The 15,850-nt window shown below is 47.0% G+C and overlaps 1 protein-coding gene across 1 annotated transcript; it reads right to left on the reverse strand.

Annotated features, from left to right (window-relative positions):
* Positions 1-1,338: 1,338 nt before the first annotated feature.
* HOXB4 (homeobox B4) lies at positions 1,339-4,320 on the reverse strand. The gene is made up of 3 exons (XM_072885700.1): positions 4,092-4,320; positions 3,560-3,986; positions 1,339-2,796 (listed from the first exon to the last, which is right to left on the reverse strand). Exons 1-3 carry the CDS (start codon positions 4,203-4,205, stop codon positions 2,480-2,482), a joined length of 858 nt encoding a protein of 285 aa, XP_072741801.1. The 5' UTR covers positions 4,206-4,320; the 3' UTR covers positions 1,339-2,479.
* Positions 4,321-15,850: the final 11,530 nt, after the last annotated feature.

Consider the following 15,850-nt stretch of genomic DNA (forward strand, 5'->3'; position numbering starts at 1 on the left):
TTAGAACCACTATCTTGAAAATAACACCCTCTTTACAACCCCAGCAGATCAAAGAGAGAAACAGTAAAATAAAATGCAACAACAACAACAAAACACCCCAACCTCAGGCATTACAATAAAATACAGCCCTTGCCACCCTCCCTGGGGGGAAAAAAAGAGAAGAAAAAAGAAACTTTAAAGGTTTGCCGTTGCTACCTCTAAAAATGCGATAGTTAACCCAAAATACATCCATAAATCCATTTCTTCTACATCACAGCGTGTAACAGAGCTGTACCATGTGACTACATTAATATTATTTTAAAGTATTAAAATGTCAATAGAAAGAAAAATCTAACGGCCCTTTGTTTGAGCTGGGGGCAGGGAGACTTTTGGGGACACTTTATTTGCAAGGTGGTCGGGTGATGACTTACTACGACTAAAGGAATAACACAGAAACACGCTCCGGCTTTAAATATTTCAAGCCCTGCCTTTGTTTCTGAATAATGCGGGGAAATATTTCGGTCCTGATGGGGGGTCTCGGAGAATTCCGTGGACATCGAACAAATAAGCAAAAGCCTTTTTTTTTTTTTTTGAGAGGCAAGTATAAGAAAATGATTCTTTTCTTCAGCTGGTGCGAGGCTTCCTCCCCCCGCCGACCCCCCTGCGCACAACAGCTTTTTTTTTTTTTTATATTTGTAACTTAGAACTGGAATGTTATTTCGTCCTGAACAGTATTTTCGATACTTTCTATGAGAAAGAAAATGAAAATTAATACAAGAGCTGCGGCTCACAAAAGAAGCCATTTGTCTTCTTGATTATCTATTTGCTTGTCAGGCTATGAGCTATCGCAGGAGCCAGCTCCTTTGTAATATAAAAATACACAGAAAACCTGCAAACACCGAGAAACATCTGTGCAAAAATTAGACTCATTAATGCATTAACTACCTTGGAGAAGGAGATTTTTTTTTTTTTTTTAATCGAGAAGTCTCTCTAGAGAAATACAACGCTACATCCATTCCTTACAGCAAAGCAAAGCGCTAATGACTACCTCGGTTTTGTCTGAGACCAGTTTGGGAAGAGCATATTAATATATGCTTAGAACAAATAAATCATAATATGTAAGGCTTAGCAGTACTTAAGGCTGATATACCCTATAGTCAAACATCTTTTGTTTTCATTAGGGAGTTGAGGCTGTGCCATGGACAACAGAAATCCCTGTAAAAAAGAAACGTGCTGTTTAATTAATTTCTTTAAAATACATAATTTTTCCCCACCAACAAAAAGATCCCCCCCCAAAAAAAAACATAAAAAACAAAAACCACACAGGGTCAGATTCACAATGAAAAAATTTATTTCCAATTGCGCTTTTTTTGTCTTTTTTGTTCCTTTTCCCCGCTATTTACAGGTAATCCTGGACACCACGAAGGACAAAGGGGGGGGTGGAGGCGGCCGGGCCGGGCGGGTGGGGGGGGGGGCCTCACCGACCCCCCCCTCACCCCGTGCTCACCCCGAGAGGGGCGAGCCCTCACCCCTCCCTCCGTAATTCACATTTTCGGTACAAAACTGGGCTAGACAGCGGGAGAGGAGCTTTCCCCCCCCCCCCGCCCCTCACCCTGGGCTGCGGGGGTGAATTCAGGTGCCGCAGTTTCCCGTCCGGTTTCTAACCTACGCCCTTGCCTTCCCCTCTCCCCTCCCCCGTCCCCCCCTTCCCCAGACTCACAATTAACCTGCTGGACCCCAAAAAATAGCGGGGGGGTGGGGGTGTCCTACATCCCTCGCCATCCCCTCGCTTTCTTGGTCCACCACCCACTTGACCTAATTTTCCTTTTTTTTTTTTTTTTTTTTTTTTTCCGAGGGGTCCCCCACCCCCCCATTCCCACGCACGACCAGCGCAGTGTCCGAGAGCCCCCCCCCGCTCCCCACGGTCCGTGCCCGGCAGGGATTTTGGGGGATTTTGCTTGTGTTTGTGGATTTTTTTCCCCTCCATCGCAGGGCTGTGCTAGAATCGCCGCGTCTTTGGGATGGCGGGACAGAAACTTTCCGTTTGTGGCTGGTAGGCGAGAAAATAAAAAGAGGAGGAAAAGGGGAAAAAAAAAGGGGGGGGACACAAAATCCAGTTCGTCTTGAAGAAACTGAGCCTCATTTATTAAAGTGAGCGCTGGTTGTCGAGGTAATAGCAGACATAAGGTCCATCCTTTGTACGGGAGAGTAAACATGACAAATGGGGCAGAGCTTGGCGTGATTAAAGATGAAACAAGGATCCATCTTAGCCAAATCTGAAAACTACCATCTACAGCCTTCTTTTAATGGAAGAGAGGCACAGCAGCACAGCTCTGCTTTGTTGCAGCTGAGTCTCCCTCTGTTCCCCCTATAAATAAAGAGCACCCCTCCTTCCCTCGCTTCTCGGAGCATTTAAAAAAAAAAAATTATCATGTGTTCCCTACACACACGCACAACCTCACACCCACAAACACGCACACTCCATCCATCCGAGGAATAGTTATAGGCTGGTGGCTGGTCCATGGGATCGCGTTTGAGATCCTCCTTGTGGGATCTGCAGGCTGGCAGAGGAGCTGGAAGAATTAGACCTGATCTTGGTATTTGGTAACTTGTGATCTTTTTTCCATTTCATCCTCCTGTTCTGGAACCAGATTTTGATCTGGCGCTCGGAGAGGCAGAGGGAATGGGCGATCTCGACCCTGCGCCTCCGGGTGAGATAGCGGTTATAGTGAAATTCCTTCTCCAGCTCCAGGACTTGCTGCCTGGTGTAGGCTGTGCGGGAGCGTTTCGGTTCCCCTCCTGAGTAATTGGGGTTTACTGAACAAACACAAAGGAGGAAAAAGAAAAAGGAAAAAAAAAAGGGGGGGGGGGGAGGAAAAAAAAAAAGAGCAGAAGAAGAATTACTGAGCTGTTCCTTTAATGGCTCCTTTCCCCCCCCAAAAAAAAGCATCACACATTCGTTTGGTGGGGGGATATACTAAAAAAAATACACTGCAAACCTGCTAAAAATATACCCAGAACCTATCTCCAAATCTCCACCTCCATCCTCATCGCTTGACGTGTATTCCTGTCTAAACGTTTTTATAAGGTCCCCTAGACACATTTTCCATGCCCTCTACGTGTGTATGTACACATATATATACACCTCTACTTGAGCATCACTCTATTATCCCCGCGTCTTTAAAGTTCCCCCTACACACATGCGAACAGGCAAACGCAGACACTCCTTTTTATTAAATATCACAGTGAAAAAAAAAAGGGGGGGGGAGGGAAAATAGTAAAAGTTTACTCAACCCGCCACTTAAATACAAATTACGAAAACATAAAACTTAACTTATGAAGATTCAACGGCCATAAAAAAAAGTAGCCTGCAAGAAATTGGAGGAGGATGGTAACAGAGACTTCAAAGGCACATGGCCAAGCAGAGCAATAAAAATTTATGGAGGATGTAATTATACCGCTCTGCAAACAGGCGATCGTAAATCTCCACGAATGGTTATTTTACAACTGGTGCAATAAGATTTCTACAAGACTTTGAGGTGCTACTTAGTATAAAGCAAAGCCACTTTAGTTCACTTACCCGTGCTTACATGGACTTTTTTCATCCAGGGGTAAACTACCGGCTCTTTGCACGAGGAGTTGGAAGGGCTTTGGTTCAGAGAGTTTTGGCTGCAGGAGGGTGGTGGGCTGGGGGTGACCGGCTCGCAGGGATGGTTTGGCTCAGAGAGGTGGCTCTGCAGTCCGGCCGGAGGATGGACATGACCCCGGGGGGATAACACCGCTGCTTGGTGGCCGGAGCTCTGACAGGACGAGTAGAGCTGCTCCTTGCAGGCTGACCGCGGCTGGTACATCGCTTCATGTTGGAAAGTGCTCTCTCGCCTCTGGCTGCTGTAATATTCCGGCGAGTGATTGGGAAGGTAATCGCTGTGGGAATACTCTTCACAGGGTGGGAACTTGGGGTCCACATAGTTGGAGTTGATCAAAAACGAGCTCATGGCCATTAATTTCTTAGAATTGCACACACGAAAAAAAAAAAATATATATCTCTCCTAAAATTTATTCCTCTCCCCCCCTTTACTCGTTTTCCTGTTTCGTGAAACCCTCCTACTTACTGTCAAGTGAACAAAGTTGGAGTCCATGTGACAGCGCGGGCCAATGGCGAGGTGCCCTGCGATCCCCGGATAAGGAAATCTGCCCAGCCCGGGCTCTCCCGGGGCCCCGAGCATCCCCGGGGAGGCGGCCGGGGGCGCCCGCTCCCCTCCGGCCGCCCCGGCCCCGGCGCCGCCGGGCCCCGCCGGCCCCGGGCTCGGCAGCGCCCCGTGGGCGAGAACCGGCCCCCCCGGCCCACACCCCTCGGGGGTGTGTCCTGGCTCGGGGCGGGGGGGAACCGGGGGGAAGGGGGGTGGGAAGAATAAAAATCCCCCCCCAGCGAGAAAAGAGGGTTAAAATAGAGGGTAAAAATGATTTTTCGGGGGGTTTGGGGCTGCGGCTGGGAGCCGCCGCCCCGGCACATGATCCATGGCGGTCCCTCGGGGCGGTGGTCGCATCTCATTCCGTCCTAAGGTGATACGGGAAGGGACATTGCGCCCCGAGCCTGGCAGAGATGAATAGGGCTTGTTGGGGATCGATAAGAAATTCATCAGCTAATTCGGGGTACCCGCTCTCCTAAATCACATTTAGCTGTGCTCTGAGATTGACTGTTTTCCCACGCACCGATGGAAAAAGGAGCCCGTCCTCCAAGCAAGAAATCAAGGACTTGATGAACAATTACAAAAGCGAATTAGCCCAAGTCCTAATGCATCTTCGCCTCGCCCTTCTTGTAATAAAGACGCTTTAAAAGCCAGAGCAAAGCAGCAGCCTTTCAAAAGCCACCCCTAATTCCTCAAATCCGTGTTTCAACCTGAAACGCGCAATAAGCTACTCACAAGCGGCGGGAAAGCAAGCAGTATTTTTTTCGGTGTCAGTGCCGAGATTAGACAAACTAAAGCACTAGTGGGATCCTGGCTCTCAAATCGCGGTAATCATGCCCCGACCCCCCCCTCTCGCCTTCGCAGCTCAGATTTTATCTCGAAGTGATGATAAAGTTTATCGCAGGAGCGCTGGAGTTGAGCTAAGGTCAAATCCAAAGTATTTCTTTTCAGCTATAAAACGGTTTTCTGGTTAAGACCTGGCTTTCACCCTTTCATTTGGGGTTTTGGGGGGTGGGTGGCTTTTTTGTTTTGGTTGGGTTTGGTTTTAATGCCTTCTGGGATTGTGACCTGTAGTGTTTGTGTCAACTACATATTCCCCTAGATACGAATTTGTGACCCAACTTCCTTTACACAAATTCGGATCTACAGGGTACATATAGAAGACAGATGCGTCCTCCTCGGTCAGAGATCTTCGCCTACCGCCATAATTATCTTCGGGGGCGGGGGGGGGGGGAAGTTTTGTGACTGGAGAGATCAAGAATTAATCTAAAGCTGGTTAAAAGATTCACCCTTCAGAGGAAAGACGATTCATGAAAGCGCCAACCCAGTATCCGAACAGCTGGTGCTACATGAGAAAAACTAGAACTTTTCTACCTTCCCCTCCACACCTTCTGCATCAGTTTACCGCTGTGCTCAAAAAAATCAGCTCCTGGACTGAATATATAAGTACAGGCGCCCAACGAGGCTCGAATCCAAATAATCGTCGTTTAAAAGCAAAATGCCGTAGCTCCGTCCCCCTCCATCCCGAAACCCTCGTAATTATTCTCTGATACGCAGCGCCAAGATTTCATCCATTTTTCGTTCTTGGAGGTCAACCAAGGTTTGGGGTTATACGTGCGTGTGCGGATAAATTATAAAAAAAGAAAAAAAAAAAGGGGAAGAAACAGATGAAAAGAAATACAGAATGTAAAGGCAGATGGGACGACAGGTTTTTTTTTTAATGACAGGCAATTCTTTTTACAACCCGAGAAAAAGATCAAAGGCGTTTCATTTCCGAAAAAGGGATATAAAGCAATAAAATATTCATACTGTCTAGGTAATGAACCTTCATTCGGAACTAATGAGGGTAGCATCGTGTTGAGATTTCGTTTAAAATTACAGTTGCCCAAGAGATTAAAAGTATAACATCCTCTCCCCCCTCCTTTTTTTTTTTTTTTTTGTATTTCAAAAGGCAGAACGTTTTTTGGTCAAGCATCTCCCGAATTAATTGCATTTAAATGCCACAGCGGAGAGGCTGCCAGAGAAAAGCTGCGTTTCCCCTACATTAAAATTCCTGGAAAAGATCTTAAATGTATTTCACAAACTCCTGCATTTTACCTAACAAAAAATAGTTACGGCCAAGCAGGAATGTCCCGTAGTTTTCCCAGACACATGATCCCCGAGATTTTTCAGGTGAAGGTGAATAGTCGGTTTTCCTGATAAAACGTATAATTCCCAGACAAACAGAAAAACGAAGACACATTTTAAGAAATAAACCCAAACGCACTTAGGACAATCCCCAAACCCTTTTCCACGCCTAAACAAAACCCAGGTTTCAGCCAAAGAAGCAGAGCGAAGCGAAGACGGGAGCAGAGAGTTTCCCACCGCCGCAAACCAGCACCGACACTTTGCTGGGAGCGGGCAGCACCTCTAAAATTTACCTTCCCCTCTAAAACCTGCCATAAAAGTAAGAAGCCAAATCAAATCTGCTTGTACAACGTGTAGACGGATGCCATAAAATAATTCTACAGAACCAATCCCATTAGAGCTCTTTTTTTTTTTCCCCTCTTAAATTTTATTCCTCCTTTCCAATCCCTTCTCTGATTTATTTTATTGTATTTCCTCGCAGCCGGTACCGTAGCGATCTCCTCACCGAGGAGAGGAGCCTGAGTAGCAATAACCAGACAGCAATAACTAGGCCTAGTCCGTATTTTTAACCCCCTCCCACATCCTTAAAAAAAAAAAATTAAAAAAAAAAAGGGTTTTAATGCTCCTTCCCCGTGACACCAGGGTTTGGTGCTGGCAAACCAGCACCCCTAGCGTCTACCAGAAATCCTCCCCCCCCCCAACCTCCCAGAAATCTCCCCCTCGCCGCCTCTGATCCCAAATTAAAGGCAGCCCCTCGCTGCCCCCCCCCCCCCGCCCACCCTTCTCCCTTTCCCCGGGAAACCGCCCCACGTCGCGGAAGTTTCTCACAGCAAATTTCACCCGGGCTCTTTTCCATTTCAAAGCAATCTCAGTCGGGAAGGGGGGTGGGGGGGTGGGTGTCCCCCTGGGCTCCCCAGCCTGATCCCCCCCCCCCCCAATGGGGAGGTCGAGGGAGCCTCCAACCCTCCCCAAAAGGCTCCCAAAGGCACCTGTCAGCGCAGGGGGGGGGGTGTTAAACCGCTCCTGATGCTGAGCCCCTCTTTGGTCGCTTCTGCCCCCAAAGACTAAGCGGGGGGTACCCCCCCCCAGCCCGGCCCCACCGCCCAGGTGTAACGCCGACGGCGGTACCTACCTTGGCAAAACGTGGGTCCTTTCCTCGGAGTGACCCCGGGGGGGTGGGATTTGATAAAACTTGACAAGGTTTTGCAGGCGGAATCCTATAGAAACCCCCTGAACAACCCCCTCCCCAATCCAGCCTGGGCTATTCTGCTCCTTCTCCCCCGTGTTGCTTTTTCAAGGCGATTATTTCTCGATAAGAACACTAATTTCTCTCTCTCCTTTTTTTTTTTTTTTTTTTTTTGGTCGGTGGGGTTTGGTGGTGCCCCCTCCCCCGCTCCCCCAGTATAAACCACTATTGTCCTTAAAGGCGAGCGGAACTGCTCCTGGCAGCGCCAGGAGGCCCTCTGAGCATTTTGGGGTGGGAAACCCGCAAGTTTTGGTATTAATCTCATAGTTTGTCAGTCTTTGTTAAACAGCGAGGCGTGTCCGCAGCGCGGCGGCCGCCGAGAGCCGCGCTGACCCGCGCTTCACCCCGCGCCGCGCTCCCTCCGCGCCCCCCAGCCCCGCTCCGCGCTTCCATTTTTAGGGCTTTTTTTCCCTCACCCCCGCGTATATTCCCCCCCCCCCTCCCCCGGAGATCTCGCTCTCCAGCCCGGCAGCAATGAGGATTTTTGTAATTTTATTTATTTTAAATTTCTTTCCCCCCTTTCGGAAGCGCAAATCTTTCGGGTTTGTGTATTAAACTGGGATTCCCCCCCCTCCCGGTATATTATCTCCCTCCTTCTCCCGGAGATCTCGCTCTCCAGTCTGGCATCAATAAGGATTTTTGTAATTTTAACTTTTTAAATTTTTTTTCTCCCTTTCGAAAGCGCAAATCTTTCGGGTTTGTGTGTTCAACTGGGATCCCCCCCCCCCCCCCGCCGCCCCGGGTATATTCTCCCCCGTTCCCCCGGAGATCTCGCTCTCCAGCCTGGCATCAATGAGGATTTTTGTAATTTTAACTTTTTAATTTTTTTTTCTCCCTTTCGGAAGCGCAAATCTTTCGGGTCTGTGCATTAAACTGGGATTTCCTCCCCCCTCCCCGAGGAAACGGGGAGCGCTGGGGGTCCGAGGTGCTTCTTTAGGGCAGAACTTTTAATAAGGAGCAGCCGGCGCCTCGGCTGCATCCGAGCGGTGTCGGTGTGCCGAGGGTGGCTGCAGGCTTAGGTGGGAAGGAGCCCACACCTGTTTTGCAACAGGGAACCCAAGATTTAAGCCTTGCCTGGTTTCCCAGCCAGCCTTGTGTATCCTTTTCATTTCTAACGAAAGAAAAATAAATCATATTTTCACCGAAAAGCAAGGGAGGAGCGCGGGCAGGGACGGGGCGAGCATCCCTGCGGGGGTTCACCGTTTATCTCCGCGTTTACACCACCAGCTCCAACCCCGCCTTTCTCCCCGCGATAAAGAGATCATTTAGAAAGGAAATCGGGATTAAAAAGCGCGTTCAATTGATTGTCCGGTAAGGAAAACAAAACAAAACAGAAGGAAAACCCACCCTGAATTGTGTTTGCAGCGCCCGGCCGGTACTCAGAGACCCTCAGCCTCGGGCCAAGTCCCGAGCAAGGGAGATAAATTAGAAATATCCTTGAAAATGATACCTTTAATTTCCTCCCTCTCTCCTCCCCTCCCTCGCTCTCCCTCCTTACATCTCTCCAGATGAACCCACCTCACATGAACACGCAGCCCCGCGTCCCTAAATTGAAAGTTAAACGTTGTGATGTAGGAGGGAATATTAGAAGGAAAGTTGGGAGGTGGGTGGGTGCTTTTTTTTTTTTTTTATTGCCGTGAAATTATACCTGCTTGTTTTAATATCCCGAAAACAAATGGCCTTTATTATCCATTACCTGTTCTATAAACCTGGAGTAGAAATGACTGTTCTAGAGAGATAAGTGTAGTAATTACAAGGGCGAAGAGATGGATCACCCAAGTTACAACTAAACGGTAGCCCTTATATAGCGATATTTTATAAATACCAAGCAAATTCGTGGCAATTAATTAAACCCGAGCCTTATCACGCGAAACAAAACGCTTTACGTTCTCTTGAATTTCACCTACTCCATGAATATATCCGCATCGGGAAAGCAAATGGATTTTCCAGAATGCCTTTCCCAGGGCTCTAATATTCTCTCTTTCTCCTCCAAGAAAAATGACCCTCGTTATAAGTATTTAGTCACTGAAAATATTTAAAAGCCGGGGGGGGAAAAAGCAAATTTGCAGGGCTTTTCTTTTTTTTTTTTTTTCCAGAGGAGTTTTCCTTGCTACGATTGTTTGCTTAAGAAGCCATTGAAAAGATCTTCCCCAGTCCCAGTGCAAATAATATTTAGAGTTTGGAGGGTTCAAAGTCTGGCAGTGTAGAAATAACTTTGAAATGCCAAGGGAAATATTTATTATATCAGTTCATTAAACTGTTGCAATGACCAGAGTGGAGTCACATTTCAAGCAATAAATAGAAAACATTGCATTCAAATTCCGACGGAAAGCGTGCTGCAAAACAAAATTAGCGACTTTCACCCGACCGACCGACGAAACGGGCACCTTAAATACAGACAGGGAATTTTTTTAAAGCCACCAGCCCATTGATATTGCCTGTATATCATTTGCCTATATAGATCCCTATATATCATTATTCTAGATTTCCTCCGATTAAGGTAGAAATGCAAACAGTTATTCACGGACGTTATTCCGTGTAATTCTTCTATTTTTTTGGATGAGTATCTGCACTCATACCGAGTCTGTATTCAAAAATGTTTGGCTCTGGGGCTCCGGCGCCCGGGGAGGCGGGAGACAGGCACCTCTCCAAGGGTTTTGGAAGCGGTTCCAAGTCAAGATGTTAGAACACATTTTCACCAACCGTGTCAGCCTTTTTCTTTTTTTTTCTTTTTTTTTTTTTTTTGTCAGTATAATTTAAACCCTATCCAAACAAAATTGACGCTGGAATGAAAATTATTTTTAACAGCTCGCGTTAATATCCTAGAGGGACCTCCACGTAATTGGATTTAATAAATGCATTTCCCCCTATATTCTGTTCATTCGACTCCAAATAGCGTTTCAGGGGTTATCTTAGAAAAATACTAAGAAGTCGCTCGGCGTTTCCTCGCGGGAGACCCAAATCAATCTACCTGATTTTCTACCGACATCCCACCCCAAATCCTGCAGCCCCCGGTCCCCCCCTGCCTCTCCGGCTTGCGGCTGAAGGTCGCTCCCACCTCGCCATCCTCTTCTCCCACCCTGCCCATGAGCAGACTCTTCCTCCCACCTCGCCCCCCTCCCCGCTTTCTTTCTCTCCCTCTTTTTTTTTTTTTTTTTTTTTTTTTTTTCCCACTGACATCAGTCTATCAGGGTTATACACAGGACTGAGTCACGCACAGCGTAAACTTTTGACCCTCAACTTTTTGACCCCTCGAGCTATAATGCTGTACTAACAAGCCCCCCAAGACCAGAGTTACCGTCTACGTCCCTAGAAACTAATGCGGCGCTGATTTCTCTATTTTATTTATTTTACTTTAAAAAGAAAAGAAAGGGGAAAAAAAACTTGGACATTTCTTCCTGATTTTTTTTTTATTTTCCCACGGGGGAACAAAAAAAATCAGAGCTTTACAAACATTAGGTGTTTATCTCCAGCTCACCCCTTGCTGTCTTAGAGCGCTGATTTTTTTTTTCCCTTTTGCCCCCCTCCCCCTTTTATATTTAAAAGAAGCGGGGGGGGAAGCCTTAACCCACAGCTGCGTTGCATTATTTCTCTTTTATTTGGGATTTCACCTAGGTGAGTTGTCGACCGCGGTAATTAGCCTGCTCTGATTTTTTTTTTTTTTTTTTCCTTCCCTGTTTTGGGGGATGAAGAGGGAGGTGTTCCTATGATTCTTTGCAGAGCACCGGAGCTCGGCGACGGGCCACGGCCGCGGCCGCCCGGGGGGAGCCGGAGCCCGGGGGGACGCGGGGCTGCGGGGCTGCCGGTCCCGCTCCAGCCCGGCCCGGCTCGGCCCGTCCCTGCTGGCAGTGAACTTGGTCTGAAGCGAGCTCTGCTGGCTGCTCGGGGACGTTACAGCCGAGGAGGCTGCTGCAGCCGATCCCCCTGCCCGGGGTCGCCTGTTCCCCCCTCTCCATCCCAAATTCCGCCCCCCCCCCCCCCCCGGTTTTGCGAAGTCTCCCTGCATAAACAGAGGCTGCTCTGCCGCCCAGCAAAGGCCCGCTACAACAAAATCCCCGCGCTGTAATTTGTTTTGACTTGAAGGGGATATATATATATGTGTGTGTATATACATCCACATACATACACATGTTAAAAAGAGATAAATCAAGGGGGAAAAAACCTCGTACTAGTCTTATTCTTTCAACGCTCGCTGTCAAAATAGTTTCTTTTTAAAGCTATTTAGGGTAACAGAACACGGAAAAACTACGCAGGGTGGACGCCCCTCGAGTTAAGTTATCAACCTCCCTGCAAATATCATTTATTTAATATTAGGAGAGGAAAGAATGGGAAAAAGCAGCTCAGGCACCGAAATAGCCACGCTCTGAAAGAAAATGTCATTCTTAAACCCATTCTAGGACTGGAAAGAGACCCCCGGAGGAGGAGCAAACCCCATAAAAGTCCTTTTCGGGTTCCCTAATTGAGGAGAGACCTTTATCAAGAGGATTTTAAATAATCCCGTCAGCTCGTTCCCTTCAGGTCGGACGTGTAATAAAAAAAGGAAGAGGTTGGGGCTGGGGAAAAGAAAGAGCAATTTCTCAGCCTGAAATTCAGCTGTGGGGGAGGGAAAGGGGTTTGGGGAGCGGAGCTGGAGGGAAGGGGCTGGTTTCCTTCGCAAGCCTTCCCTTCGTGTAGGCTGGAGTAATTTGCAGGACTACTGCAAAAAAATAGGTGAATAATCGGATTCTTCCTTTAAATAGAATTAAATAGAAGAATTACAGCCCGAGCAGTGCAATTTCTAGTCCCTGCCGCCAGCCCACCCCCGCCAAGACAGATAAGGACCCACAGCCTCCCAACCTTCATTTTTGTGGCCAAGGAAAAAAAAGAAAGAAAGAAAGAAAAAAAGAGATCCCTTTGGCTTCTCAAAAGCATAATTACCACATTGTTGGTGTGTGTCTGTATTGGAGCAATATGAACCACATCCAGTCCTTCTCCAGCCCTCCCCCTCCCTTACTGCCAGGCACCAACACACCCGGGCAGTGGGACTTGGTAAATTAAAAAAAAAAAAAAAAAAAAAGAAGAAGAAGAAAAAAAAGAAAGAAAGAAAGAAAAAAAGAGAAAAGCCCTGGAGCTTATGTTTTCCTTAAAAAGGTGACCCGGCAGCCCCCGGGGTCCGTGTTGTGTTGTGATACGATGCTCACCCTCTCCTCCGAGAGAAGAGCCGGGGCTGTACAAGTCTGCTGACCTCGGAATGATCCCTCTTGCCTATGAATTATTGATGAGATATGAGCTCTGATTTCTCTTTTCAGTATGCAAACCCCATTATACTGTTAAAATGGCGATTTAATCGTTTAGAATAGCTTCGCTTTTTTCCAACTCATTTGTGCCCCTTCCTTTTCATTTAATTCTCTTAATTAAATCCTTTAACAGATTTTAATCACTTTTTGTTGAATAAAATAAGACATCATACACATCTGCAACTAGGTTACCTTGGCAAAGTTTGTTTTTGGTGGGGTTTCTTTGTTTTGGTTTTGTTTTTAGTTTGGTCTGCTTGCTTTCTTGGTCGAATTTTTAAAACCTGGGTGGAAGGAAATTTTATTTCATGTTAACGCCGTACCCAGTGAGCAAAGAAGGTCTGAAATGCACAAACGCTTTTAAAAAAATCCTAAAAAAGAAATAAAAATAAATAAAGGCGTGACATTCAAGATGGCCTGACAACAGCATTGCAATGCCGAGCTGCCTTCTGCATGGAAGCACTCCCCAAATCTCCCTGTGCCCCTCACAAACCCACCACAGCCCCCCCATTTATTGCTGAATGAACCTGGGAACCAAATGGCTATTTTACGGGTGAAATTTCATCTTTTTCGCCCTTCAGCAGCAGCCTGGGCATGGGGGGTCCCATGCCTGGCCTGGCACAGGGCCCTGGGGAGATGCCCCAAAAGGCAGCTTGAAAATGGGCTGTAATGAATACAGATGCTCAGCTCGGCTTTGCCAAGCTGTGGAGCCTGGGATGGCTCTTGGGTGAGAAAGAACTGCTTTGGGGTTTGGGGTTTTTTTCCCCTCAAAGTGCCAGCGAGGTTTGGGTTCTGTTTACTAAAGGATATGGGAAACCTTTAGGGATGGGGAGAGGCTAAAGGGACATGACAGGGGCAAAAAAAAGGCAAAAGGGGATATGGTTGCACCCATTTTTAGTAAGTGAGAGATGCTGTCAGCCAGGTGAGCTCACGGGGAGGCTTTGGTAGAGTTTGCACGTTTGGGGCAAACAGCCCCAATCTACCCAGGCCATCACCAGGCTTAGTTTTGGAGAGTCCTTAAATCTGAGATTTTCCCTATCTGTACTCAGGGTCATGGCATAAAGGTCTGCACAACTACAGGTTTAAAAAAAGAGATTTGCCTTCCTAAGCAGTAATCACGTCCTAGAGATTCTCCATATTCTTAGACCCCCTATTGAAGCATTTGGTATTTATTCTGTCTTCTACAGCTACAGAAGAACTAATTGTCCCATGTCTGATGTATGCCATGAAAGTGAGAGAAACAGTGAAAAATGCAAAGGAAAATCCCCGCCTACCTGCACGGTCAGAGCTCCGTTTTCCTGTTTACTCTCCTTATACTTCCTTTTCACCAGCAACAGGGAGATTTTTTTTTTCTTTAAAGGATGGCAGGGGGGGGAAGTGCTAAGCCTGTGACCCCTTCTAGGCTGTAAAATGGTAGCCAATGGTACCTCCTTATGCCTCACAGGAAGCTGGAGGTTAACACCATGAAGGGGAAAATAAAAAACCTCTAAAAGCCCCAAAACCCAGCTTGTAAAAAAAAAAAAAAAAAAAAAGAATTAAAAAAACCCAACCCCCAAATCCATGCTACATGCTGCAGGTAGAAAGCAGATCTAGTGGACAGAGAGGACAGGGTTTCTTGTGAGCGACGGGAAGGAGAGGGGGGATGATATTATTATGCCAGCAATAAAATCCAGTCCCTGCTCCTTTGCTGTGACACAGGCCCGGTGCCATCTCTGTGCCGAGGATGCTAAAATCAGGGGGGGTGGCAGAGGGTTGTTACCTGTTGTCACCCATACAGGCATCTCCTCCTTGCTGCAGTGTCCTATACCTAAACTGCATTGCAAATTCCCCTTGATCTCGCTATCTTGGTCTGCTTTTTTTTTCCCCTTGAAATAACATGTTGCATATGCAAAGTGATTAGAAATGGTGGTACGTAAGAAAAAAATACCCTTGTGCCTCCTGCGATAGAGGTGAATTTGGAAGGAAAGTTTGCCTGGGACTATATAGAAAAAGAATCTCTTTGAGTGGGGATCAGACAGTGATGCAGATGATGGATGGGGAAGAGGTGGATGGATGGATAGATCTATGGATATATGGATGGATGAATATATTTTGGAAACATGGTGTCTGTGGATACATGCGTGCATTGAAAATACAGTAACATTTTCAAACATACATCAAGGCAAAGAGATGTCACTTTTCTTGCCTAGATCGCTCGTTATCATTTGAATCAGTAGAAATTATTTCTAGTCGCCAGTACAGATCAGAAGAGTAAAGAATTAGCAGGCCATCACTTGGTCTAAGCCCAACACGGTCACACACCTCTCCCCACACCCTCTCTCTTCCAACCGTTTCTAACCCCGTGTAGACAAACCGTCTGCAGCTTTCTGCGGCTAAATTCACCTTTAAAGACCATGCCATTGAAGCCCTTTAGGATCCCGTAAAATATCTTTATTATCAACTGAAAAGCAGGCGCCCAGATTGCTCAGAGATTAGGGAGAGGCTGTTCAGCATAAACCCAGTCTGCTGAATAGGAAAGGCTCCCCGCACCCTGCTTCCCTCCCTTGAATTTCCAGCTTTTGCATTTGTGTTTACAGGTTTTCAGAGCAGAGGTTTTTCAGGATTGCACTGGCCACCCTCTGACTGCTCGGGGAGAAGCCAGAAGTTCAAATGATGATAGCGAAGATATTAGGAGACACATGGAGCAGGACAGGAAAAACAGCCCAAGGAAGGAAAAGCAATCTCCAAAGTGTGCTAAAGGGGGACATTCTGCTTTGTGTAAAAGAGACGGACATGTGTCCACCAAATGTTGTCTTACCGTAAAAAGGAGGGGGGGGGGGGAGAAAGAAGCTTGTGACTGCTCCAAATCCTAGAAACCCCCCACTTCTCCCGGTACCTCCGCTTTGAACTTTTTTTTTATTATTATTATTTTTTAAGGAGCGAGGAGGGGGGGAAAGAGATGTGAGTTGGTTCAGGTGTGGACGAAGTGTCCCCCCACCTCTGCCGCAGATGTGGCGACTTGGCTTTCAAAACCAGCAGCCTCTCCAGGTTTTTTG

This window comes from Ciconia boyciana, chromosome 22, assembly GCF_034638445.1.
Source record: "Ciconia boyciana chromosome 22, ASM3463844v1, whole genome shotgun sequence".
In the NCBI taxonomy this organism is placed as follows: Eukaryota; Metazoa; Chordata; class Aves; order Ciconiiformes; family Ciconiidae; genus Ciconia; species Ciconia boyciana.